The 26,003-nt window shown below is 45.7% G+C and overlaps 1 protein-coding gene and 1 pseudogene across 8 annotated transcripts; both read left to right on the top strand.

Annotated features, from left to right (window-relative positions):
- The first annotated feature begins 454 nt into the window (after window positions 1-454).
- On the top strand, window positions 455-13,975 carry NME6 (NME/NM23 nucleoside diphosphate kinase 6). Of its 8 annotated transcripts, none has more exons than XM_008971736.6 (6): window positions 455-2,882; window positions 5,718-5,814; window positions 7,412-7,514; window positions 8,083-8,122; window positions 9,005-9,165; window positions 9,437-13,975. In XM_008971736.6, the coding sequence occupies exons 2-6, from the start codon at window positions 5,725-5,727 to the stop codon at window positions 9,601-9,603; spliced, it is 561 nt and encodes a 186-aa protein (XP_008969984.1). In that variant the 5' UTR covers window positions 455-2,882; window positions 5,718-5,724; the 3' UTR covers window positions 9,604-13,975. The 8 variants fall into 8 exon arrangements, with proteins under 8 accessions (XP_008969984.1, XP_003818471.1, XP_003818472.1 ...); XM_003818423.8 differs by having other exon boundaries at window positions 455-2,939; XM_003818424.8 differs by having other exon boundaries at window positions 455-2,956.
- On the top strand, window positions 12,915-13,975 carry LOC130541324 (rRNA-processing protein FCF1 homolog; annotated as a pseudogene).
- Window positions 13,976-26,003: the final 12,028 nt, after the last annotated feature.

The following is a 26,003-nucleotide window of genomic DNA, read 5'->3' as shown; positions in this document are numbered from 1 at the left end:
TTAGGCTGAAGCGAAAGGACACTTAAATCCACAAGGGGAAATAAAGAGAACTGGTAGAGGTAACTACACAGTTAAAGACAGTATAAATATATGGTTTTGTTTGTAAATCTTTTATTCTCCTATATGATTTAAAAGACAATTGCATAAAGCAATAGTTAATAATAAATAATAACAGCCAGGCGCAGTGGCTCATGCCTGTAATTCCAGCACTTTGGGAGGCCGAGGCGGGTGATCCATCGCCTGAGGTCAGGAGTTCAAGACCAGCCTGGCCAGCATGGTGAAACCCCATCTCTACTGAAAATACAAAAATCAGCCAGGCGTGGTGGCAGGTGCCTGTAATCCCAGCTACTTGGGAGGCTGAGGCAGGAGAATCGCTTGAACTCGGGAGGCAGAGATTGCAGTGAGCCAAGATCACGCCATTGCACTCCAGCCTGGGCAACAGAGCGAGACTCTGTCTCAAAATAATAATAATAAATAATAATAACAAATTATATGCTTGATGATGTGTCACAGGTTTCTGAGGCTCTGTTCCTCTTTTTCTAACTTGTTGAGATGGAGGCTTACTGAATTTCCAGTCTTTCTTCTTTTCTAATATATGTATTTTAGGCTACAAATTTCCATCTAAGCAAGGCTTTAGCAGTATCAATTTTTAAAAAATTGTATCTAAGTACAGTATACATACAGAATTCACATAAGCGTAGCATTGAATGAGGCACCTGGTCAGTACTGTTTCTAAGTGTTTAGTAAATGTTTTTTATTACTACTGTGAATTGTCCTTTGCCTCTTATGCCATAGCATCCTGGCAATGGGGAGGGGTTTGAGGGTGGGATGGTGAAGAGATTCTGGGATTCCATTTTATTGGAGCATTTTTTCCCCCTTGCTTCTCATAAGGTGTCTGTCGGGGAGAGATCTGTGTCACTTATTGCAGTTTGTTGCATGCTGGAATGCTGCAGATTCTGGAATGCCATCTATATCAGTTGTCTGGAATTTGGTTTCACATAAGGTTCTTGTCTTCTGTTTAACTGGTTTGCTGGGACTTCTGAAGTCCTGATGATCATACTGGGAAGGCAGACTCAGGGGTGGCGATGCTGGCTGTGGCCCTCATCTACTGGGCCATGGTGGTTATTGTGTTGCTTCTTTTGCTGTGTCCTAGAACAGGGGCTTTACTGAGCCACCCATGTCCTCTGAGAGCTTTGCAACTTACAAGGACTGTTCTCTTCCTTCAGGGGCTGGGATGACTTGCTGATTTAAGCCCCTTTGTTGAGATACAGAGGTATTGTCATAATGACTGGGACTTGTGTTGCTCATCTTTGAGGAAGATTTGTTTAGGCTTGCTGTTATCCACCATATCTTTTATTTAGAGTAGTTTGCTGGCTAACTCACTGGGTCCTTTGGCCTACTGCAGATTCAGTTGCTACAACTCCGTCAGTGATTCCGTGTAGGGAGAAGTAACGGGTTGTCATTTTTGGAGTCAGGGTTGGGGGCCTGGGGTTTGAGAATCAGAGGTCAGAATTCATGGGTTGAGGTTTAGGGATTTGAGGTTGGGATTAGGAGGTTAGAAAATAAGCATCAAGGGCTCAGGATCTAGAGACCAGGTCTAGGATTAAAGGATTATAAATTTAGGGACTAGGGCTTGGGTTAGGATTGGAACTGAGTAGCAGAGGAGTTAAGGTTAGAATAGCGGGTGGTGATCAAGGGTCTAAACAAAAAGAGAAGAGATGCAAGGGTCTGCGGAGAGACTGGAAGAACTTTCCTCAGAAGTTCCCAAAGGTGACTGGGTATCAGGAAACTATTGGGAAGTGGCTTCTTATTGCTGCAGAGACAGAAGCCATGAGTTGGGGATAAACCGTCCAAGAGGGCAATACCTGTGTAGGCAGACACTGAAGTCAGTTAAATGTGCAAGTAAGTCTTTACATTGATGACAGTTATCGTTTATTTTCATTCTTCTCATTCTCAGTGATTTCCCTCAAAAAAAAAAAAAAAAAAACCCCAAGAAACCAAAACACTTTTTTTTTTTTTTTTTAACCATCTTTATTCAATCTGTCACCAAGTTTCTGGTCACCTGCCACAGTTGACCCCCGATCCATTCTCCCTGTCCCCATCCTCTCCATACATCACAGTACACACCAGGAATACCCCCAGTTCTCATCTCCTCACCCTGGGCTGCTTCAATAGACTCCAGAGTAACCCAAACCACACCCTGCTGCCCAGATTCCTAATGACACGTGAAAGGCCGTTATGACTTGCTTTCCTCATGCCCTATGCACACCTGGGCTCCAGCCAAGGATCCTCCTTCATCAACCCCCATATTAGCTACGATCCTTCATGCTAATGTATCGCTCAGAGCTCAAAAGACTTTGAAGGGCCTGTGCCTTCGCTATCGAGCGCTTAAGTTCTTTGCCCTCCGCGTACTTTTGACAAATACTGGGCATCAACCATGTTCCAGGAACTACCCTAGGCAAAGAAAATAACTGGGCAAGGTTTCCATCGGTGTCTCTGCTGGCGGGCATCGCCCCTGCCGGGCCGCCACCCTGAACGAGCCCGTCCGGTCCTCTGGGTTCCGCCACCCTGCGTAGCGCTGCGCCAGCACCCGGCCCAGCACTCCCTCCCGCCGAGGGCGCCCAGGCCGGCTTCCGAGGGGCGGTTCCCACAAGCGAGTTCCGGCGCCCAGAACGGCTTCATCCTCTCGTCCCGTCCGCGGCAAATGCATGCGCCTGGAAAACCCGCCACCCTCCAGGGCAACTCATACCTCGCCCCACGCCGCGGCGCAACCGGACTAGGACCCCGAGCAGGGCTGCCCAGGGAGCGCCTGAAGGACCCCGCGAGGGCCGCAGGCTATCCAGCGTGGCGCCTGGTGGCCGGGCCCTGTGCCGGAGGACAAGGTGAACCCGCAGCCGGACTTCTGCTGCACTGGGGCTCCGAATGACCCAGAATCTGGGGTGGGCTTAGGCCCCGGGTACGAGGGGTGAGGGCTGCGCGGTTGCAGGCCTAGAGAAGTAGGGGGCTGGGTCGAGAGTTGAGGCCGTGAGCCCGGGGGGCTGGAGGGCGTGGCCACAGGGGTAGGGGCGCAGGTCCCGGCCGCGCGTGGGTGGACCAGGGCTGGGCCGCCGCCCTCCAGGAAGCGAGTGGTGGCCCCCTCGAGTGCTGGGGGGGGGGGCAGTGTACCGACAGCTTTACTTTTTTTTTTGTTTTGGAGACGGAGTCTGGTTCTGTCTCCAGGCTGGAGTGCAGTGGCGCGATCTCGGCTCACGGCAGCCTCCGCCTCCAGAGTTCAAGCAATGCTCCTGCCTCAGCCTCCCTAGTAGCTGTGACTGTAGGCGCGCGCCGTTACGCCTGGCTAATTTTTTTGTATTTTTAGTAGAGACGGGCTTTCACCATGTTGGCCAGGATGGTCTTGATCTCCTGACTTCGTGATCCGCCCGCCTCGGTCTTTCAAAGTGCTGGGATTACAGGCGTGAGACACCGCGCCCTGCCTAAAATTTTTAATTCTCATGGAGTCACCTTTAAGTCTAACAGGATTCTCGACTTGTCAGTTTGTTGTAAACCAAGAGTCAAGACAGCCACAACTTAGCTGCGTTAGTAAAGGAACCATGTCCTCCCTACAGGCCGCGTGTTCTTGCCACGAGAACCCCTAGCAGCCTGGCCTTGGAATGGCTGGATGAGGTGCATTCGTTGGTTCATTCAGATACTGTTAAGAGCCAGCTGTGTGCTAGGTACTGCTTACACCTTCTGGTGGTGAAGACGGAACTGAAGGGAACTTGCAAGGAGCTGTGAGAAAGTGTAACGGGAAGTGAGCTAAGATCAGTAAGGTGGGCAGGAGGCAACCAGAGAAAGCACATTCAGGACTGCGAAAACTACTCACACAAAGGCTGTCAAGCCAGAAAGTCTTTCAAAACTGAAAGGCCCATGAGGTTGGAGCTAGAGAAACTTACGGAGTGTGGGGTTCCAGATGAGGCTAGAGAGGTACGTGGGGAACCACAAGATCATGCAGAGCCTGGGAGGCCGTGATAAGGATTTTGGTTTTTATTCTAAGAACAGGGTGCCCTTTAAAGGGTTAAGGAGGGGAACCACATGATTAGATTTTCATGTGTGGTTCACTTTGGCTGCTGTGTGGAGATTGTAGAGGTTGGCAGGACAGAAACTGGGAGACCAAAGAGGAGGCTGTCAAGATGTCCAGAGGGGAATGATGATGTCTTAGAGTTATGGTGGTAGCAGTTGAGGATGGGAGAATGGTATGGGTTTTGAGATATATTAGGTAGGGAAAATTGCCAGAAGTTGGTGATCGTGTGGATATGAAGAGTGAGGGAGGGGAGGTGTCATGGATGTCTCTGTAGACAGTTGCTGAAAATGACGTGTTACCGCCTGTGGCATTAGGGAGAGTGGGTTAGCTGATCTTGTACTGGTTAGAGTTGGGTGTGGCTTTATGGTTTGAGTGGAAAATCAGGTTGAAAGCTGTAGAAAGGACATGAATAGGAGAGACCATGGCAGTTTCTTTGCTTGGGCCAGATTCTAATACCACCTTTAACATGATTGACAGTTTTTAGGATAAGATAAATGAGAATGTTGTCTAGACTCTGTCCCTGCCTATGTTAATGGAAGCCTTCTCTGTATTTGTCGACAAATGATTTTATATATATACACACATATATATTATATATATATACACACACACACATACACACATATGTAGTAGAGTCAGGGTCTTGCTTTGTTGCCCAGGTCAAACTCCTGGCCTCAAGTACTGATATTACAGGTGTGAGCCACTACACATGGCCAAATGAGAGATAATATTGAGATAAGATTTTGAGACAAAGTCTTTACTCCTGCAGAGGTGATAAATTTCTCACGTATAACTCGGATTTCACAATTGGAAAAGACCTCAAAATTCCCTTAGTCCAGTTTATAAAATGCTTTTATGTCCATTATATCATTTCTACAATATTGAGCTCTTACACCATGCTAGACATTAGGAATACAAAGATGAATAGAAATAAGACTATATAGGTTTATTTAGTAAATCAAATTGATCAAGCACCTTTGTGTCAGGCACTGTTTCAGATGCAAAATGGTTATGACTTGTTCCTGATGTTGGAGTTGTGTGTTGACCTCAGGGTTACCACTGAGGACAGCTGAGTGTATTAACAGGTTTGATTTGGGCACAGGAGATCCTGATCTCTCCATAATATTAGAATAGAGATGGTGTTTATCCAGCAGACTTTTTGGTATCCTGGTAGCACCTCAGTTGCTGTCCATCAATCTTCCAATTCTAGATTTGATAGGAGAGCACTATGGGATGGAAGATTTTAAGAGATGAATTCATCATTATGAATAGGCCTTGTGGATAGGCTGTTTAGGAGTATAAATTGTAAATCCTCTGTAAAATACAAAAGGAAGTTAGGAAGGGATATTGGCAGAGACAGGTAGTATTTAAACTTGAGTTTCTTTTAATGGGTAATTCCCTCATAGGCTTACAGTTGCACTAGGTTGTATACTCCACGGGGGAACTTGAATGCTCCCTCTACAACTCCCCTCCCTTGATCCCATGAGCCCAAATGGGCAATTAAAATAATGTATATGGCCTTAAGATGAAACTGTCAGGTTCTTTATGAGTGTCAGGAGTGAGAGCACTCATTGGCTTGCAAGGCTGCATGGCTCCAATGTAGGGAAGGCTGGGAGTGCCGTCCTGAAGGGTTCCTAATACAGCTCTCTAATGGCAGGAGTGAGATGGCCTCAATCTTGCGAAGCCCTCAGGCTCTCCAGCTCACTCTAGCCCTGATCAAGCCTGACGCAGTCGCCCATCCACTGATTCTGGAGGTAAGAATGAATCCTAAGTCTCTACCGCATGCCCTGGGAATTGCTACTGCTTCAGGTGCCATTGGGCCATTTATGGTGACTGACAACACAGACTTGTGCTGGATGCTGTGGAGGCAAAGCTAGAAGCCATGAACTCTGACCTAAGGAGACTAAGAATCCATTGGAGACTTGAGGCAGACCTAAAATGTAAGAAAGGACCCAAAGCAATAATAGAACCAAATATCAAGACAATGTGTATTTGTTAGTTTCTATTGCTACATAACACATTACTCCAGACTTGAGAGCTTAAAACAACACTCATTTGTTATTTCACAGTTCAATAGTTTAGAGGTCCAGTAGGCTTGGCTGAGTTGTTTGCTTAAGGTCTCACAAGGCCAAAGTCAAGGTATTGGCTGACCAGGTCCTTATCTGGAGGGTCTGGGGGAAGAATTCACTTCCAGACTCATTCAGGTTGTTGGCAGAGTTGATTTCTTATGATGGTAGGACTGAGGCTGCCATTTCCCTGTTGGCCTTCAGGCAGGAACTCCTTTCAGTTTCTAGATACCACTCACATCCCTCATCACATAGCCCAGTCTGTCTTCAAGACAGCTGCAGTGCATTGAATCCTTCTCATGCTTTGAATCTCTCTGACTTCTTCAGCCTCTAGCCAGAGAAAATGCCTGGCATTGAGAAGCCTTCACAATTCTAATCCCACAGGGCTCATGTGATTAATTAGGCCCACCTGGATAATCTCCCTTTTGATTACAGCAGAATCAACTGATTAGTAACCTTAATTTCCCTCAAAATCCCTGTTGTTATGTAATGTAACATAATCATATTGCATCACATTCACAGTCCTGGAGATTAGGGTGGGAAACCTTGGTGGGGCTCGGGGTCATTTTCACATTCTGTGTACCATAGTTTGATAAATACTAACTGAGTAGCACTGCTAAGTAAGCCCACTATGGTGCAGAGGAAGATCTAAGCAGTCAGGAATGGGGGCCTGGAAGTGGCAGGACTCAGCTGGGCCTCAAAGGAATGGTAAACTTTGGTTGGTGCCAGGAGAAGGACAGGTGTTGCACAGAAGGGAGACGCTGAGGCAGGAATGCATGTGATGGGTCTGAGGGCCGCAGGCAGCCTGCGATGGTGAGACTAGAGAATTGGTACAGAGTAAGGAAAGTATAACCTTGAGCACTGGGCTAAAGTGGTTGTACTTCATTCCTTGAATAACAGGAACTACTTAACACCTTCTGACCAGAGTGTGACGTGTAAATTATAGAGTTTCTCATCTATCAAGTGTGATGGTTTGGAGGGAGTGAGAGAAACCCAAGGCAGGACCACTAAAAAGACTTTTATGGTGGTCTGAGTGGTGGGTCCTGTGGTCTTGAGCTCAAGGGGTTATAGGTATGGAAGAGCAGAGACAGCGCATCCTATCCCCTTTCACCCAAGGCGCACACTCTGGCTGTGTGACTGAAGGTCTTGACCTCACCCCACCTCGTCTTCTCACCCTTCAATGGGACAAACCCTCAGGTCCTGAGCAACAAGTGGTCCTCATGGTTTCTTTTGGTCAGTTTCAGTCTCCTGATTGATTTTTATTTTGGGGATGGTCTTTATTCAGGCTGTTCACCAGCAGATTCTAAGCAACAAGTTCCTGATTGTACGAATGAGAGAACTACTGTGGAGAAAGGAAGATTGCCAGAGGTTTTACCGAGAGCATGAAGGTAGGATCAGTAGTCCTCTGAATGGAAGGTGCCTCAATCCCAAGAGGCCGTAAGAGAGATTTTACCTGGAACACAATGGCAGGCTCTCTGACCTACCAACCGTGTACAGTTGCAGCCAGTTTTCTGAAATCTTGGTTTAAAACACACACTTTTCATGATTATCCATCTTTTCCCAAGGAGGGTTCTACCTTGTAGTCCCAACCAGAAACTTAGTTTTATGTCTTGATAATATCAGTAGTTAACATATAGTGAATGAATGTTTACCATCAGACATTGTCCTAATGCTCATTTTTTCATTCAATTTTCCCAACAACCCTAAAAAGTAGGTGTTGTTATATCCCTCGTACGCAGATTAGGAAGCCAAGTTTAGGAGGTTAATGATTTACCCAAAACTACGCAGGTTGTAAGTGGCAGACCCTGGATTCAGACCCAGGTTTGTCAGACTCCAAGGTCCTTGTTCTTTTCTCTGAAACAATTTTTATTATTCTAGGTAAGGAGGTAGAAGTACAGAAAGTTGCCTTGGGCACCAGGATGAAGGTATCTTGATGAAGGTCCTCTCTCTTTGCAGGGCGTTTTTTCTATCAGAGGCTGGTGGAGTTCATGGCCAGGTACTTCTAATTTGGTTCCAGCATCTTTATCCACTGAGGCTAATCTCCCCTGCCCCTAAATGGATTTGTTCATTTCACTGCCATTCTTTAAAGTTGTAATCAGGCCAGGCACGGTGGCTCATGCCTGTAATCCCAGCACTTTGGGAGGCTGAGGCGGGTGGATCACTTGAGGTCAGGAGTTTGAGACCAGCCTGGCCAACATGGTGAAACACCGTCACTACTAAAAATACAAAAAATTAGCCCGGCATGGTGGCAGGTGCCTGTAATCCCAGCTACTCGGGAGGCTGAGGCAGGAGAATCGCTTGAACCTGGGAGGTGGAGGTTGAAGTGAGCCAAGATCGTGGCACTGCACTCTAGCCTGGGCAACAAGAGTGAAACTTCGTCTCAAAAACAACAACAACAACAAAAAATTAGCCAGGCATGGTGGCGGGTGCCTGTAATCCCAACTACTCGGGAAGCTGAGGCAGGAGAATCACTTGAATTCAGGAAGCAGAGGTTGCAGTGAGCCGAGATTGAACCATTGTACTCTAGCCTGGGCAACAGAGTGAGACTCCATCTCAAAAAATAAAGTTGTAAACATGTCAAATCTGAAGAAACACGGGTTTGGGGCTGTCACTGAGCCGATGCTGACCTGTTAGGCACCTGTCCTCTGGTGGTTAGAAGAGTCCCATTGAATGCTGCATAGCCACCCTGCTGATCTCTGCAGGCTTGATGTACACCAGCAGGGGCCCTGCATCACCTATTTGAAGCAGCATTGGTACTCAGCTGGAAAGGCAGGAAAACTCTCAGAACGTAGAGTGTGTTTTTATTCAGGCCCTTCTCACAGCACACCCTCCTAGTCTAGATGGCCAGGTTCTTTACATGTGCTTGTTTTGTTCACAGCGGGCCAATCCGAGCCTACATCCTTGCCCACAAGGATGCCATCCAGCTCTGGAGGACGCTCATGGGACCCACCAGAGTGTTCCGAGCACGCCATGTGGCCCCAGATTCTATCCGTGGGAGTTTCGGCCTCACTGACACCCGCAACACCACCCATGGTTCGGGTGAGTCCCCTGTCCATAGCCATAGGATATTTTGGGGTTAGCGGGCAGGCTGTGTGGTAGAGTTGACAGCCAGGTCCCTCCAGTGAGCTTTCTTCCATTTGTGTTTCTGGTCTTTGTAGCCATGTTGGCAGATGTGGCCTGTGGACTTTCTTTACATGCCCCAGGACTGAAGGGGCAGGCAGAGTAGAGGCTCAGGATTCTGAACCTGATTATGACTGCCTCTTGCTTCTACCATGTGAGAACCCCTTCTCTGTCTTATCTCCCCTTACAGACTCTGTGGTTTCAGCCAGCAGAGAGATTGCAGCCTTCTTCCCTGACTTCAGTGAACAGCGCTGGTATGAGGAGGAAGAGCCCCAGTTGCGCTGTGGCCCTGTGTGCTATAGCCCAGAGGGAGGTGTCCACTATGTAGCTGGAACAGGAGGCCTAGGACCAGCCTGATGCAGGTCTATGAAGACAGTGGTAGTGCCCAGACTTCTCCTAGACATCTAGTCTAAAACATTCTCCTAGGACCAGGGAAGCCTGGGCTTACAGTGCCATTTCTGCTGGGCACCACCACCTGCCTGAGGGCCTAGCTCACCACAGCACATCCTCCAGAATCTAGCCTTCTATCTACCTCTTCTCTGGAATGTTTATGGTGGTTCAGAAGAATGATGACTCCTCTTTGCTGAGAACTGTTCATCCTTCTTCAAGAAGAAGCTTGCCAGGCCGGGCACGGTGGCTCACGCCTATAATCCCAGCACTTTGGGAGGCCGAGGCGGGCGGATCACAAGGTCAGGAGTTCGAGACCAGCCTGACCAACATGGTGAAACCCCATCTCTACTAAAAATACAACAATTAGCCAGGCATGGTGGTGCATGCCTGTAATCCCAGCTACTCAGAGGCTGAGGCAGGAGAATTGCTTGAACCTGGGAGGCAGAGGGTGCAGTGAGCCGAGATCGTGCCATTGCACTCCAGCCTGGGCGACAGAGCGAGATTCTATCTCAAAAAAAAAAAAAAAAAGAAGCTTGTCTAATTGACTTGCCTAAAAAATGCAGTGACTCCAAACAACATTTGACCTGTCTTCCTCTATAAAAGTCAGTGTTCTCCTGAATCCTTTATGCTGCCACATTTAGGGGAAACTTTTCAGGCTTCATCATTCTGACTTCTCAGCAGCATTCAGTTATTGCTTCATTCTCCAGAAACACTCTCTTCTCTTGGATTTTCTGATCCCACACCCTTGGTTTTCTCCTTCTGTGTGTTTTTCTTCATCTCCTTTATCAGCTTATGCAAACATTTATTTTCATAAATTCTCTATTCAAGACATACTGAAAAATGCAAAGATGGTTAAGACATGATTGGGTCCTCAAGTTGCTAATTATGAATTTGGGTGGTCAGCCAGCTATAACATGTGGCAGAGATGGAGAAGTGCCCTAACAGAGGTATAAAGTCCTGTGGGAGAAAAGAGGAAAGAAGGTTTCCTTTGGCTGGGTGAGGAGGTGAAGGAGATAGGGTGGAAAGGCTTTTATAAAAGATATAGCTGGCTTTGGAACTAAGCCTGAAGGTCAAATAGGGTATCCATAGCAGGGGTCTGGGGCACTAGACAGTCTGTTCATTTTCAGGAATATATGGGTCAGTTTTGTATGCGTGACCTAAGAAACCTATGACACTTCTTATGACAGGTCTTGACTTTTCTTTCTCAGTACATGTGTATTTCTCTTTTTGGTGGCCTTGAAACCTTTGAGTTGAAAATTGCCTTCACCATCTGCCACTTTCACTAATGGTAGACCAGGAAATTTGGACCCACTGAACATAGAGAACAACTGGAAAAGCTGTGCAAAATATAAACAGCATCTATCTGAAAGCATCAGCTGGCAATGTAGAACCAAAATTCAGGACACGAAGGAAACTCAAGAGAAGTGAGCCTGGGACTTAGAGCTACTTTTCCCATAAGGGCACCTGCTGATTCTGGAAGAGGCAGCTAAGAAGCTGAGTAGAACTTTCAACAACTTCTTGTGTTAGGGAGCCAGCTTCATGAATGCTGGCAGAAAACACACACAGGATTACTTGGGCAGAGACTACTGCTCAGGGCACAGCAGGCAGTGTGTTAGCCTTGGTCTCCCTTGCCCTCCAAGTCCCACAGGGCAATACTGGCAGGCCCAGGAAAGTGTTACACACAGCAGGTTTGCATGACGGCTAAGGAACCACAATCTTAGGGAGATACTATCTCTGTCTTCTAAGGCCATTTGCTGTACAAAAATCCTTGAAATACCTGGGCACAGTGGCACACCTATAATCCTAGCACTTTGGGAGGCTGAGGCGGGCGGATCACCTGAGGTTGGGAGTTCCAGACCAGCCTGACCAACATGGAGAAATCCCGTCTCTACTAAAAATGCAAAAATTAGCCAAGCGTGGTGGTGCATGCCTGTAATCCAGCTACTCGGGAGGCTGAGGCAGGAGAATCGCTTGAACCCAGGAGGCGGAGGTTGTGGTGAGCCAAGATCACGCCGTTGCACTCCAGCCTGGGCAACAAGAGTGAAACTCCATCTCAAAAAAAAAAAAATCCTTGAAATAGTCTGGAACAAAATCTGTCAACATCTCAGCCCACAAAGTATCAACAAAATTGATATTTTGTTGCATTTAAAAAATTTAAATGGTGGTCAAAGCGTACAAAATCTGACAATTAAGACACCCACAAGAGACACAGAATTATCTCCCAATAAAATTGTCTCATAAAAACCTGGCTCCCACAAATATGGAAAGGGAGAAAACTAGAATAAACCCTGTGGTGTCGAATTGGAGATATCAGTGTGAACTCGTGTATTTCAGTCTATAGAGATAGATGTAAATATGTTTTTGTATGTATAGTCCTTTGCACTGATGTGAGAGCAATGACACTCCAATAGTAATGACCACACCCAGCACCCAGGTCCACCAAAAGACAAAGTGCTATGGACTGAATTATATTCCCCTAAAATTCATATGTTGAAGCCCTAACCCCCAATGTGATGATATTTGGAAATGGGACATTTGGGAGATAATTAAGTTTAGATGGCCAGGTGTGGTGGCTCACGCCTGTAATCCCAGCACTTTGGGAGGCCGAGGCGGGCGGATCACAAGGTCAGGAGATCGAGACCATCCTGGCTAACACGGTGAAACCCCGTCTCTTCTAAAAATACAAAAATTAGCTGGGCGTGGTGGCACATGCCTGTAGTCCCAGCTACTTGGGAGGCTGAGGCAGAAGAATTGCTTGAACCCAGGAGGTGGAGTTTGCAGTGAGCCAAGGTAGTGCTACTGCACTCCAGCCTGGGTGAAAGAGCGAGACTCCGTCTCAAAACAAAACAAAACAAAACAAACTATTGCCTATAGCAAACCAATTGTAGCCTGGGCAACATAGTGAGACCCTGTCTCTATAAAAACTAAAAATAGGCTGGGTGCAGTGGCTCATTCCTGTAATTCCAACACTTTGGGAGGCTGAGGGGGGAGGATCACTGAAGTCCAGGAGTTTGAGACCAGCCTGGGCAACATGGTGAGACCCCTGTGTCTACAAAAATAAAAATAAAAAACTTAGCTGGGTGTGGTGGTGCATGCTTGTGTCCCAGCTACTTGGGAGGCAAAGTGGGAGGATTGCTTGAGCCTGAGAGATTGAGACTTCAGTGCAGTTTGAGCCACTGCACACACTCCAGCCTGGGTGACAGTGAGACCCTGTCTTAAAAAAATAAGAGTATGACATAAGCATGTGAGAGCAAAAGAAAACAAGGAAGTCTGCGACCATGAAGCGAATGCTTAGTCTCTGATATCACAGGCTTAAAGAAAATGATAAAGACCTAAAAAGAAAAGAAATATCCCAGCATGCTGAAGGAAAGAAAAGTTCCCCAATACCCTTCCTGCTTATTTTTCCAATATATTACACAGCTGGGTCCACCTTACCACATCCTGTTTGATTCCAGCGTTACCAACTTTTCTATTGGAGCCAAATGAGACATACTGCAATCAGTGATGAACTGTCTATATGCCAAGTGTATCCCTTGTGTAACTGTGTAATGGCCGAAACTGAGAAATTGGGGCGAAGTATCAAGTGGCTTAAAGGATTGCCAAGGATCCAAAATTTGAACGATTACCAAATTACCACGCACAGGAAGGAATCTATGCAGATGACTGCTTAGCACAGAGAGTAACTCAGCATAAGTGTTGTAGCCACGAACCTGGGACCTTAAAAGAAGAATCCTAAGATTCTTGGAGTTCCTATCATGTACATTTCTAACCATAGATATAACATGGGAACTGATGTCAGATGATTATGGAGCCCCTTGGTTCTAATTCTTGCCCAAGTTCCTCTGCCTTTCTTCCACCAACTTTCTCTTGTTGCCAGTTCATTAAACATGGAATAGAATGTTATTCTGTTCAATTCATTTGCCCTGTTATCAGCTGAGTATGGTTAAACACACTCAATTTTTCATGCTGTTTTGAAATTGATATTTTGTTGCATTTAAAAAATTTAAATGATGGTCAAAGGGTACAAAATCTCCGACAGGAAGAATCCATTTTATAATTTTTTTGAGGTCTGTTGCACAGTGTGGTGAATATAGTTAGTAGAGTATTATACATTTCAAAATTGCTAAGAGTAAATTTCAAATGTTCTCACTACAAAATGCTAAGTATTTGAAGTGATGGATATGTTAACTAGCTCGATTTAATTATTCTACATTGTATCCACAGATTATGACATCATTTTGTAACCCATAAATTTATACAATTATAAATTGTCATTTACAGTAAGAAATAATTTGTTGCATCTTTTTAGAAAAATAAAATAATTTTTTACATCTGTGTAGTTCAGGTAAAAAAAATTTTTTTTTTAATTTTAATAAAATAAAATTTAAAATAAAATAAAAATGGTGGCACATGCCTGTAGTCCCAGCTACTTGGGAGGGTGAGGCAGGAGGATCACTTGAGCCTGGAAAGTGGAGGCTGCAGTGAGCCGTGATTGTGCCACTGCTCTCCAGCCTGGGTGACAGCGAGATCCTGTCTCAAAAAAAAAAAAAAAAAACCATTGTATTTGTTTCTGGTTTACTCTTCTTACATTTATTTTTGAAAAAATGTGTTTCCCCTTCCTCCTCACACAAAAGATAACATACTTCATGATACTCCTTTGCATTTTGTCTTTTCTTTAACCCTGAAATATAATCTAGAAGTCACTTCATATAAGCTCATAACAGTCTTCTTTATTCTGTGTTTTACAGCTGTGTAATATTCCATGTGTGGGCATACCATAATCTGTTCAGTAACAGGCATTTAAATGGTCTCCAAAATTTTGCTATTACAATTAATTTCACATTGAACAATCGTGAACATGTGTTGGTTTTCCCCCATCTTTAGCTGTGCACACTAGTTACCTATTGCTACAGTATTGCTGTGTAGCCACTCCAAAATTTAGACTTAATCATCTTTTCTCACAGGTTTTCAGATGAAGACTAGGTGTGGGGCATCTGTGAGCTCAGGCGGGAGCTGTAAGGGAGGAGCAGCCAGGAGAAAAGAGGGAAGGAAACACCGAGTCTTGCACCCACGTCTGAAATCATTCTCTGGTGTGTCTGCAGCTCTCCACATCCACTGCTCCATCCTGGCCTAAGCGACCTTCATCTCTTACTGGATCTCAAGCCTCCCAACTTGTCTCTTCCACTCTCACCATCCACCCCCTCCCTCAATCCACCTTTCCACACACATTAAAAAAGTGTTATTTTTTAGGCGGGGTGTGGTGGCTCACGCCTGTAATCCTGGCACTTTGGGAGGCCGAGGTGGGCAGGGCAGATCACCTGAAGTCGGGAGTTTGAGACCAGCCTGACCAACATGGTGAAACCCTGTCTCTACTAAAAATACAAAATTAACTGGGCATGGTGGTGCCTGCCTATAATCCCAGCTACTCGGGAGGCTGAGGCAGAAGAATTGCTTGAACCCAGGAGACGGAGGTTGCGGTGAGCTGAGATCACGCCATTGCACTCCAGCCTGGGCAACAAGAGCGAAACTCCGTCTCAAAAAAAAAAAAAAATTTTGAAATGTCCATCTCTTCAGGTCACCCCCATTTAAAACTCTCCACTGCACACTGAATAAAGACCGGCACTCCCCCACAGCACTCTTCAGTGTCCTCTCTCACCACTCACCCACTCCTAGTGCTGGAGCTTGATGGACGTTCTCTACCTGCTAGGGTCTTTACCCATGAGGTCCCCCTACTTCCTGCCTGGCTCATTCCTGTTTCTCCTTTAGGTCCCAACTTAAATGTACTTTCCATAGGAAGGCCTTCCTACATCCTGCAGTCCAACTAGGTTCTCCTAGTAATTTACTCTGTCGTGCAGTGTATCATGCTCTTCATAACATGTACCACCATTGTAATTAAGTCATGATTCCTATCTTTTTTTTTTTAAAGACTGGTCAAGTGCAGCAGTGAGAAAGGGGAAAGAGTAGAACAAGGCATTCAACCTGTAACTAACTGTGAACAATTGAGATAACTCACTACCTTCAGACCAGCCTCATAGCTTATTTGTTTAAAATCTGGCTTTCTAAAGGGAGAACAAATTTCATTAGTGCAAAGGCTGTTTTCTTCATGCCTGTATCCCTGTCACCCAGCACAGTACCAGGCATATTGCTCCTTTATTAACGGTAATGAATAGTATCCATACTCTAATCTTTGACGTTATTAGAATTCCTCCATCTCTAAATTCTTTTTTTTTTTTCTTTTTTTTTTTGAGACAGGGTCTCACTGTGTCACCTAGGCTGGAATGCAGTGGCGTGATCTCTGCTCACTGCCACCTCCCCGACTCAGGTGATCTTCCCACCTGAGCCTCCCAAGTAGCTGGGACTACAGGCATGCTCCATTATGCTGGACGAATTTTTGTATTTTTTGTAGAGATGGAGTTTTGCCATGTTGCCCAGGCTAGTCTTGAACTCCTGGGCTCAAGCGATTCACCCATCTCGGCCTCTCAAAGTGCTAGGATTACAGGCATGAGCCACCACGCTCTAACTTTTAAGCTAAAAAAGAAAATCTTAAATCAGTAAATCTTACTCTTAAGTCATAGTCCCTTCTACATCCCTGTCTTATGTCTCCCACGTCTTCCTAGACCGTCCACTCCTCCACTTTCCTAGATATATTCATGTATTCTCCTTTCTCTTCAAACCTCCAACACCTCCTCCCCCTTCCTCACTCTCCAGCTGTTAACCTCACTTCCTATTTCAGGAAAGTAACAAAAACAGCCAGAAGAGAAACTTTTCAGACTCCCAAGACCACATTGAGCCACCTATCTCCATCTGTGCTTATGTACTCTGCTTCCTTCTTGTTAGGATGAACAATGGGCAAACCTTCCAAGTTCCTATTTAAAGTTACCCCAATCTGTGCAGAAGATCCTGTCTCCTCCCACCTACTCAAGGCATTACTCTGGCAATTATTTCCTGTCTTTCTTGGATCATCAAGAGACAGATCTTACAAACATGCTGTATTTTCTCTTATTTATTTATTTTTTATTTTTTTTTCTTGAGACAGAGTCTCACTCTGTCCTCCAGGCTGGAGTGCAGCGGTACAAGCTCAGCTGACTGCAACCTCTGCCTCCTGGGCCCAAGTGAACCTCCTGCCTCACCCTCCTGAGTACCTGGAACTACAGGTGCATGCCACCAAGCCTGGCTAATTTTTTTATTTTTTGTAGAGCCAGGTTTTCACCATGTTCCCCAGGCTGGTCTTGAATTCCTGAGCTCAAGTGATCCACCTGCCTCAGCTTTCCACCCAAAGTGCTGGGATTACAGGTGTGAGCCACTGCGTCTGGCCCACAGTCTACATTTGAGGCTCATATTCAAGGTTGAGTTACAAGGCCCAAAGTCCACTTCCAAAGTCCAGGCCCAGGCACATAAGTCCAAGGTCTAATTCTAGGTCCACTTCTAGATCTTAAATCATCCCAAGGCCCAGATTAAATCCATGTCTGAAGTCCAAGGTTAAATATCCAGTACTAGGTTAAGTATCAGCTCTAAGATCCAGATCTAAGTTCTAGGTCCAAGGTTATGCATAATCATTCTGAGTTATAGGACTGGGGACCAGGAATTTAGGTTCAACTCTAAGGTCTGATGGTCACGTCTAAGGTCTAAATCCATGACTGAAGCCTAGGTCCAAGGACTACAGGAGCAAAGGAAAATTTCATTACCAAAATTTGCAAGTGAGGTCCAAATCTTATCCCTGGGTCCAGATCCAGGTCCAAGTCAAAGGTCCAAATCTAGGTACAATTTCCATGTTTAAAGTATAAGATCCATGGCCCAATAAAAAGCAAGGTCTGAGATCCAGGTCCAAGATCCAGGTAGAGATTGAATTTCCAGTTATAAAGTCAAATACAAGAAATGAAGGTCACCTCCCTGTTTAAATTTCAGATCCAAGGTCCAAGATGCAGTTCCAAAGACGCGGGTGTTGGGCCATGTGCAAGGACCAAGTCCATGTTCCAAATCAAATCAAGGCCTGCATCTAGGTCCAACATCCAAGACCAGGTCCAGATCCAGATCCAGATCCAAAGACGAGGTCCACAGCCATGGACAAATTCTAGTCCAAGGTCCAAGTCCAAAGTCCAAGTCAATTTACAAGGTCCAGATCATGGTCCTAAGTCCAAGATACACATGGAGGTCCAAGTCCCATGTCCAAGACCCAAGAATGATTCAGATCCATTTCATGACCAAGGTTCAGGTCTAAGGTGAGTTCCAAAATGCAGAAAAAATCCAAGTCAGAGGTTTAGTTCCAAGGTGCAGGTTCAAAGTTCATATCCACACACAAGGTCCAACATCAAAGCCAAAGATCCAGGTTCAGGTCCAGGGGCAGGAGCCCTGATCTTGGACTTCCCAGTTCCAGAACTGTGAGAAAAGAAATTTCTGCTTGGTACAGTGGCACATGCCTGGAATCCCAGCTACTCATGAGGCTGAGACAAGATGATTGCTTGAGCCCTGCCTGGAGTTTAAGGCCAGCCTGAGTAACATAGCAAGACCCTGTCTTTAAAAAAGAAAAAAAAGGGGAAAAAAAAACCCAGAAAAGAAAGAAATTTCTGTTGTTCTTTGTAAATTATCCAGTTTCAGGTATTTTGTTACAGCAGTACCCCAGTAGAGTATTTTGTTACTCTTACCCCCGACCCCAGGGAATGTAGACCACAGCCACAGCACCATAGCCAAAGCATACCATTGCTGTTTTATAAGATTGACTGTAATATTAGACTAGCAGAAAGGGAGACTTTGAGTCATCAAATCCCCTAATAAAATAGGTTCTTTAGGCTGGGTGCCGTGGCTCACACCTGTAAACCCAGTGCTTTGGGAGGCTGAAGCAAAAGGACACTCAAGGCCAGCAGTTTGAGATCAACCTGGGCAACATAGTGAGACCCTGTCTCTACCAAAAAAAAAAAAAAAAATTAGCCAGGTGTAGTGGTGTATACCTGTAGTCCTAGCTACTCAGGAGGCTGAAGTAGGAGGATTGCTTGAGCCCAGGAGTTTTAGGCTATAGTGAGCTATGATCATGCCCCTGAACTCTGGGTGACAGAGCGAAACCCTATTTCTAAAAAATTAAAATACAATAGGCCCTTGACTGCTAAAATGGAAAGCCCAGCTCAATAGCGTGCACAGCTACAATATGGGATTAGAGGCCTAGGATTGCCTGAGTCTCTCAGAGTGAGAAGCCAGGGACTAAGGAGAATTTCCAAAGGGGCAGAGGGCAGGGTAAGGCAGGGAGGGTGTGCAGCTCAAGAGAGCTGGGGCTGGAGGCTTGAGTCAAACCAAGAATGATTAAAATTGAGAAATTCCAACAGTTCCCCCACCCCCAAAAGTAGAGGCCAGAATTCTCATGCAATTGAGTCAGAGAATTCTGGCGTTGGGAGTGAGAAGGGTAAGATATAATCTCTCTGAAAAGCATTTCAGTCATTTATAAACCGCTGTGATTCAAAGTTTTCCCATTATAAATGGGGATGTCAGTGTCTTCCTAAGGCTTCATACTTCTCATTTTAGGTCCTGGGAGAGAAGATAGCTCCTCCCATCCCTCTTAGAGCATTTTACAGAAGCAGGTAGTTTGTGTTGGTTTGTCTTCTGGTTAGCCATTGAAGATTTGTAACTCATGGGACTGGGAACTGTGAGCCAAGACTGGTATTTTAGGTTTCCTGTAGGTTTGCCTGTCCCTACAAAGGTAATACAGATGCTCCTCAGCTTAACAATGAGGTTACATCCGGATAAACCCATCTTAAATTGAAAATACTATAAGACAAAAATGCATTTAATACACCTAAACTACTGGACATCATAGCTTAGCCTCACCTACCTAAACGTGCTTAGAACACTTACATTAGGCCAGGCACGGTGGCTCATGCCTATAATCCCAGCACTTCGGGAGGCTGAGATGGGCAGATCACTTGAGGCCAGGAGTTCGAGACCAGCCTGGGCAACATGGTGAAACCCTGTCTCTACCAAAAATATATATATAAGCTGGGTGTGGCGGCACGTTCCTGTAGTCCCAGCTACTTGGGAGGCTGAGGTGGGAGGATTGCTTCAGCCCTGGAGAAGGTTGCAGTGAGCCAAGATTGCACCACTGCACTCCAGCCTGAGTGACAGAGTGAGACACTGCCACAAAAGCAAACAAACAAACAAAATACTAGTCTATGGTTGGGCAAAATTATCGGGCAGCACAGTGAACTGTAGCGTCCATCGTTTACCCTTGTAACGTGTGGCTGCCTGGGAGCTATGGCTCACTGCCACTGCCCAGCATCATGAGAGTATCACATTGCATGTTGCTAGCCTGGGAAAAGATCAAAATTCAAAATTCTAAGTACAGTTTCTACTGAGTACTATAATTTTCATACCATCATAAAGTTGAAAAATGGAAGTCAAACCACTGTAAGTGGGGGACTTTCTGTGCTATGGATGACTGGGTGGTAACCGGGTCTCTGGCAGTGCAACCACAGTTGAGTGGCTTTTTTCTCTCTCAAAATAACATCTCTTCCCAGACACTAGACATGTTTTTCCTACATAGTCTCAATCTGGGACGTTCGTATCTTATCCATGGCTCTGACCCCCAACTCTTTCCCATCTTTGGATGTTCCAGGTGGGGTTTCCCTACAAATTTCCAATGTAAAGAAACCTCACCCACAAATTTTAGATGATCCTGTAAGTGAAAAATTGCAAGAAAATGGAGAACTTGGATTTAAGGAAACAAAGACAATGAGTATAGACTGTTAAGTTTGATTATGACTTAAGGAGAAATATGTCAAGTTTAGGGAAATTTGGCAGCTTATGGACATTTTGAAGGACTGGTAAAATATAAATTGATTTATAGGCTCTAGTTCTTTGCCAAAAGAGAGGAACAGAGGATACAGGAGAGTAAGAAGACAACTGAGATTATGAGTTCCCACAGAATATAAATTTGAAAGGGAACCCTCCCAACACAAATTATAATTCAGGCGAGAGCTCTTCCTCTGGTTTAGTGGTCCCAGGAGTCACAGGCTTACACTTGTCTCAATAGCTCTTGTGTCTATGTGATATGGTTTGGCTGTGTCCCCACCCAAATCTCATCTTGAATTGTAGCTCCCATAATTCCTACATGTTGTGGGAGGAACCTGGTGGGAGGTAATTGAATCTTGGGTTGGGTCTTTCCTGTGCTATTCTTGTGACAGTAAGTAAATCTCATAAGACCTGATGGTTTTATAAACGGAATTCCCCCTACGCAAGCTCTCTTGCCTGCCACCATGTAAGACATGACTTTGCTCCTCATTTGCCTTCAGCCATGATTGTGAGGCCTCCCCAGCCATGTGAACTGTGAGTCAATTCAACTTCTTTTCTTTATAAATTGCCCAGTCTCAGGTATGCTTTACTAGCAGCATGAGAACAGACTAATACACTACGCTTCAGGGCCTCCCAAAAGCAGAGCATGAGATGGCGACTTGTGTGCAAGTAGTTTATTTTAGGAAGGGGTCTCAGAAAACAGGCATCAGGACACTAAGAGAGTAAAAGAAAGGAGAAGGGAAGGCCATTCCAAGCATAGGGTATTGAGCTGGTTACCACTGTGGACAATGGGCTTCAATCTAGTTGGTGGTCCTCTTGTCTCCCACCAAAGCCTAGGAGGCTGGTTGTTTGTCCATTGGTTTCATCATCCGTTGTCAGTGATTTTCCAGGGAGACCTAACCCATTTGCAGTCCCAGACTTGCATATGCCAGAAAGGCTGAGGGGCTCTTGCAGGCTTCCCACACTGCATCAGCAGAGAAGCTCCTAGAAGGAGCATGAGAGAAACAGTGAGGAGGTCTTTGATTTCACCTGAGTGCAGCTATGGTCAGGGTAGGAATGTGGGCCAAGAGGACGTGAGATGGAGCATAAAAGTTGTTCAGTGCCATCCTCCCCTGCCTGTGTTTGGGTCTGCCCATGCGCCAGCTCTGCATGTAGCTCAGCATATCAGAGAGTCAGGCAAGAACCTAGTGAGCCGCAATCTCTACTTAAGACTCAATATAAGTGGATTAGTGGAAAAGATAACATTTCCCACCATTACAACTGGGCCTGAAGCCATAATTGATTCTTATTACCTCCCTCCTTTATCAACCATATTATAGTTCCTGCCCCCAGAGCCAACCTTTACAGGTTGAAGATGCTTACCTACTGGGAAAACAGACTTTCACTTCCAAGAGGTCAGATCCCTTAGCTGACTTACCCTGAGAGCTGTGATTGCTGCAAGTGCCCACTGATGGTTATGCCTGGGTATGGAAGCATTCACAGAACCTCCTGGGTTCAGATATACTTGAGTAGCAACATCACCAATGCATGATAATCAGGGTCAATGACCTACGTAAGTATAATGGCTCCTCCCTTTTCCTGCCAGCCTACCATCATGGGAAAGCCAGAATGACCAAGTTAGTAACAACATTAGTTTAGCAGACACTGCCTGTGCTCTTTGGTAGAAACATCTCCCCACTCTGTCCCCACTAACAAGGAATTCTAAGCTGGAAGGATCCAATGTTCCAGGGATAAGAAGTACAAATGTTTACCAGGTACTATTTCTGCAGTGCCTTATCATAGAGGTTTCCAGCTTGGAAAATGTCAATAGGCCACGTTGTAATCCTCACCTGAGAGGTCTCTGGAGATAGGTCTGGTGTAGCAGACACCTAAATCTTGCTTGTATCAGAATTCGAATTTTTTTTTTTTTTTTTTGAGACAGAGTCTTGCTCTGTCACCAAGGCTGGAGTGCAGTGGCGTGATCTCGGCTCACTGCAACCTCTGCCTCCTGAGTAGTGATTCTCCTGCCTCAGCCTCCTGAGTAGCTGGGATTACAGGTGCCAGCCACCTCGCCTGGCTAATTTTTGTATTTTTAGTAGAGATAGGGTTTCACCATGTTGGCCAGGCTGGTCTCGAACTCCTGATCTCAGGTGATCGACCCACATCAGCCTTCCAAAGTGCTGGGATTACAGGCATGAGCCACCACACCCGGCCAGAATTAGTCAGATTTTAGGAGACCAGAGGAATTTGAAGAACCAGGCTGCCTGGGGGCAAGGAATTGAACAGAACAACCTCTCAGACCCAGACTCCAGATGTTTCCAGAATCCCAGGCTATAGCCAAGTACCATTACTTATTAGCTGTGTGAACATGGCCAAGTTATCTACATTTGTTTTTATTTGCTCATCTATAAGATAGGCATGCTATTGTTACCAACATCATATATTTGGTAGTCTCTCTTCTTTGCTTGGGAACAGATCAGCTGGTAGAGATGGGGTTTCACTATGTTGGCCAGGCTGGTCTCGAACTCCTGACCTCAAGTGATCCGCCCACCTTGGCCTCCCAAAGTGCTGGAATTACAGATGTGAGCCACTGTGCCCAGCCAAGTGGGGCTTTTGAGCCAATCCAGAGTCCTGTTGTGGCTCCCACTGCAGACTGTATAACGGTTCACGGATGTTTTACATGCTTGTACTGAGAATGCTCATGTGTGTCACAGGATTCTCCCTTTCAGGGTTTTTCACATAAAGAGATCTCAGTTCCCTTCTGGCCGGCTCAACAGAAACAATATAGACTCCCAGGAGAAGGAGAAATCACAGCTTTAATGACTTAATGACTGTCAAAGACCTGACTGGACAAGGTTAATGAGGCAGAAAGGAAAAAGCCTGGATTGGGAGCTGGGCTTCAAGGACTGGTTCATCTTCCAAAGGTAGGTTTGGTAGTGAAAAAAAAAAAAAAAAAATACAAGCTGTTATGCAACTACTATCTGCCAGACACAAAACTAGCTTCCATATGATCATTATTTCCTATAAGAGAATAACTTCCAACATTTAAAAATGTTATTTATACCCATATGAAATGACATAAGATGGTTAGATGTATTTGTTTTAACAAATTTGTGATTTACTACTAAATAGTAAATTCATTTTCTATTTCTTCATTTGTGTACATTTTACTTAAAATTACATAAAACACTTATTAAGATTAAAGAAACAAAAATTTTTTTTTGAGACAGAGTCTTGCTTTGTCACCCAGGCTGGAGTGCAGTGGTGCAATCTTGGCTCACTGCAACCTCTGCCTCTTAAATTCAAGCTATTCTCATGCCTCAGCCTCCAAGTATCTGGGATTACAGGCGTGTGCACCACGCCCAGCTAATTTTTAGTAGAGACGGGGTTTCACCATGTTGGCCAGGCTGGTCTCAAATTCCTGACCTCAAGTAATCCGCCAGCCTCAGCCTCTCAAAGTGCTGGGATTACAGATGTGAGCCACTGTACCTGGCCCAGATATACCAGATTTTTTAAATCTTCATATAGATTCAGCTTGAGAACAAGAGGTAACATAGAAATCCATAAAAGCTTGGATATTTCAAAAGACAGATACCTCTTCCCAGTATCTATTAGAACATTTCACAGTTCTCACTTGTCAGCCTCCCACCACACAAAATTCTCCCCCATGGAATTGGAATCTCCAAGTTCAAACCCTCATCTAACCATCTCCCTCCCACGCATTCATCATTCCACAGCCTCTCCTTTGGGCTTACTCCCTTCTTAATCAAACATGGCCCTGGGGAATCAGGGCCCTTGAATCACCCGAATCAGGGTGAACAGTGGGATTCATTTCCCCCAGTGGCGAGCAGCCCCAGATTCCTAATCTGAGCCCAGCGTTATCTCAGTTCCCCAGGAGCTATGCAGGATTCACAAGTCCTGAGTTCTACAGTTCTGAGAGCCCATGATCCCTTGAAGACTCATTATAAATGCCCAAGTCTCACTCCACCCTTGCCTGTTCCTTTCCTGGAGAGGTTTACCATAGGGCCCAGCATCTGAATCACAGGAGCCAGTTGTGGAGATCTTGATTCTCACCTCACTCCAAGGCCTAAAAAGAGGAATTCCTGAGGCCAGGACATGAAGGGACCCCTCAAGATGGGAAAGGAGGGTTAACAAGGCAGGGGAGAGAAGAGAGTGATGTTGGAAAGGACCAGCTGCGGAAAACCAAGACCCCTGGGATTGCACTGAGCGAGCACTCCTGCAAAGGCTTATGGGAAAGTGGCCCCTAAATGCAGACCACTAAGATGCTAAAACTGGTAAAGTGAGGTGGAGCCATTCCTCAGAGAGGGAGAAGGTAGGGGATCAGTGACAGCTGGAACCGATCTTGGGAAGTCCTATCCTCATTCCCCAAATGTTGGGCAAGCAGCAGAGGTCACAAGTAGCCCCTCCAGAGCCCTCTGTGGCTCCTCCCAAAGCACTCTTCCCCACCATCCTACCCTGCAGGCACCACTTCAATAAAATTTGGGAAACAAAGGGAGAATTCAGTGCTGAAGAACAAGTCCACAGGGAGGGATAAAGAGCAGTCCCTAGGTGTGTGCTGAGAGAGAAGCTGCACTGAGGGACAAAGCTCAAGGAAAGGGGATGAAGGATTTGGAGGGCCAAATACAATAACCGAAAAATGGGCAGAACCAGGGAACCTTAGGGGTAGGGTTGAAGGATGAGGTTGACAGGGAGACAGCCTGCCTTGATCTCAGTTTGACTTACTGGGCCTTGCAGTCATTTGAATGAGGCCCCCTATCATCCTTCAGAAATGAGCTGTCAGCCCCTACACCAGAGACTCAGCTACTCCTTTCCCCACCCCTCCTTCCCCTGCAACCCTTTATTGCGAAGATCTCACAACACCTCGAGCTTGTTACTGCACAGATGAGGCCATTACAGCCCTGATTTCATCCTCTTTTCGAAGAGACAAAGGAAGGCGTGATTCTTGACTAGAAGGCACCCAAAGTCATCTGCCCTGGCCGGACAGAGGTCCCCTCTGCGTCTTGTTGGATATAAAATGCTCTAGGAATAAATGCTTGGTGCCATGAAGTAAAACCAGCACTCAGGCAAATTATTTCAGCAAGGCAATTTACTTCTGCAAAAGGGTGCCACTTGTGTCAATCAAGATCACAAGAGCACACAGAACAAAGGAGACCGGGGGGGGGGGTATCTTTAACGCAGTCCCTATCTCTGTGTCACTCCCCCATGGGCTGTGGCTGGACCGCACAATCTGAGCTGACCCGATTGGCTACTTGTACATATTTTCCCAAATATAAAAGGGGAGGGGGACATGAGGTACAGAGGTGGAGCATGTGAGATGTGCAGTTTCAGGGAAACAAAGGATACAGGTAACCAAGGGAACAGATGTGAGTTATTGATTAGAGCTGATGGGAAGGGGGATAGGCTGTTTACGGTAACTAGGGGCAAGGAAGAACAAGAAAGTTGAGTTTGAGAACAAGGATAAGGAAGTTAATAGGCTAAACCCTTTGAAGAGAAACTCAGATTTATTGCATCTTACAATTCCTCCCTTTTAATTTTTTTACGATCCTTTCTCTTCAAACTTTTTAAACATGTCTTGGCTTTGCCATTCGATTTGA

This window comes from Pan paniscus, chromosome 2 (assembly GCF_029289425.2).
Source record: "Pan paniscus chromosome 2, NHGRI_mPanPan1-v2.0_pri, whole genome shotgun sequence".
Classification (NCBI taxonomy): domain Eukaryota; kingdom Metazoa; phylum Chordata; class Mammalia; order Primates; family Hominidae; genus Pan; species Pan paniscus.
The sequence above is the reverse complement of the archived record's forward strand: the minus strand, read 5'-3'. Positions and strand labels throughout refer to the sequence as shown.

What these genes read in the sequence shown, in the direction of transcription:
- NME6 (XM_003818423.8), top strand. An exon ending in CCCATCCACTGATTCTGGAG is followed by an intron (nt 5,815 to 7,411) that starts GTAAGAATGAAT and finishes GTCTTTATTCAG; the next exon opens with GCTGTTCACCAGCAGATTCT. An exon ending in CAACACCACCCATGGTTCGG is followed by an intron (nt 9,166 to 9,436) that starts GTGAGTCCCCTG and finishes CTCCCCTTACAG; the next exon opens with ACTCTGTGGTTTCAGCCAGC.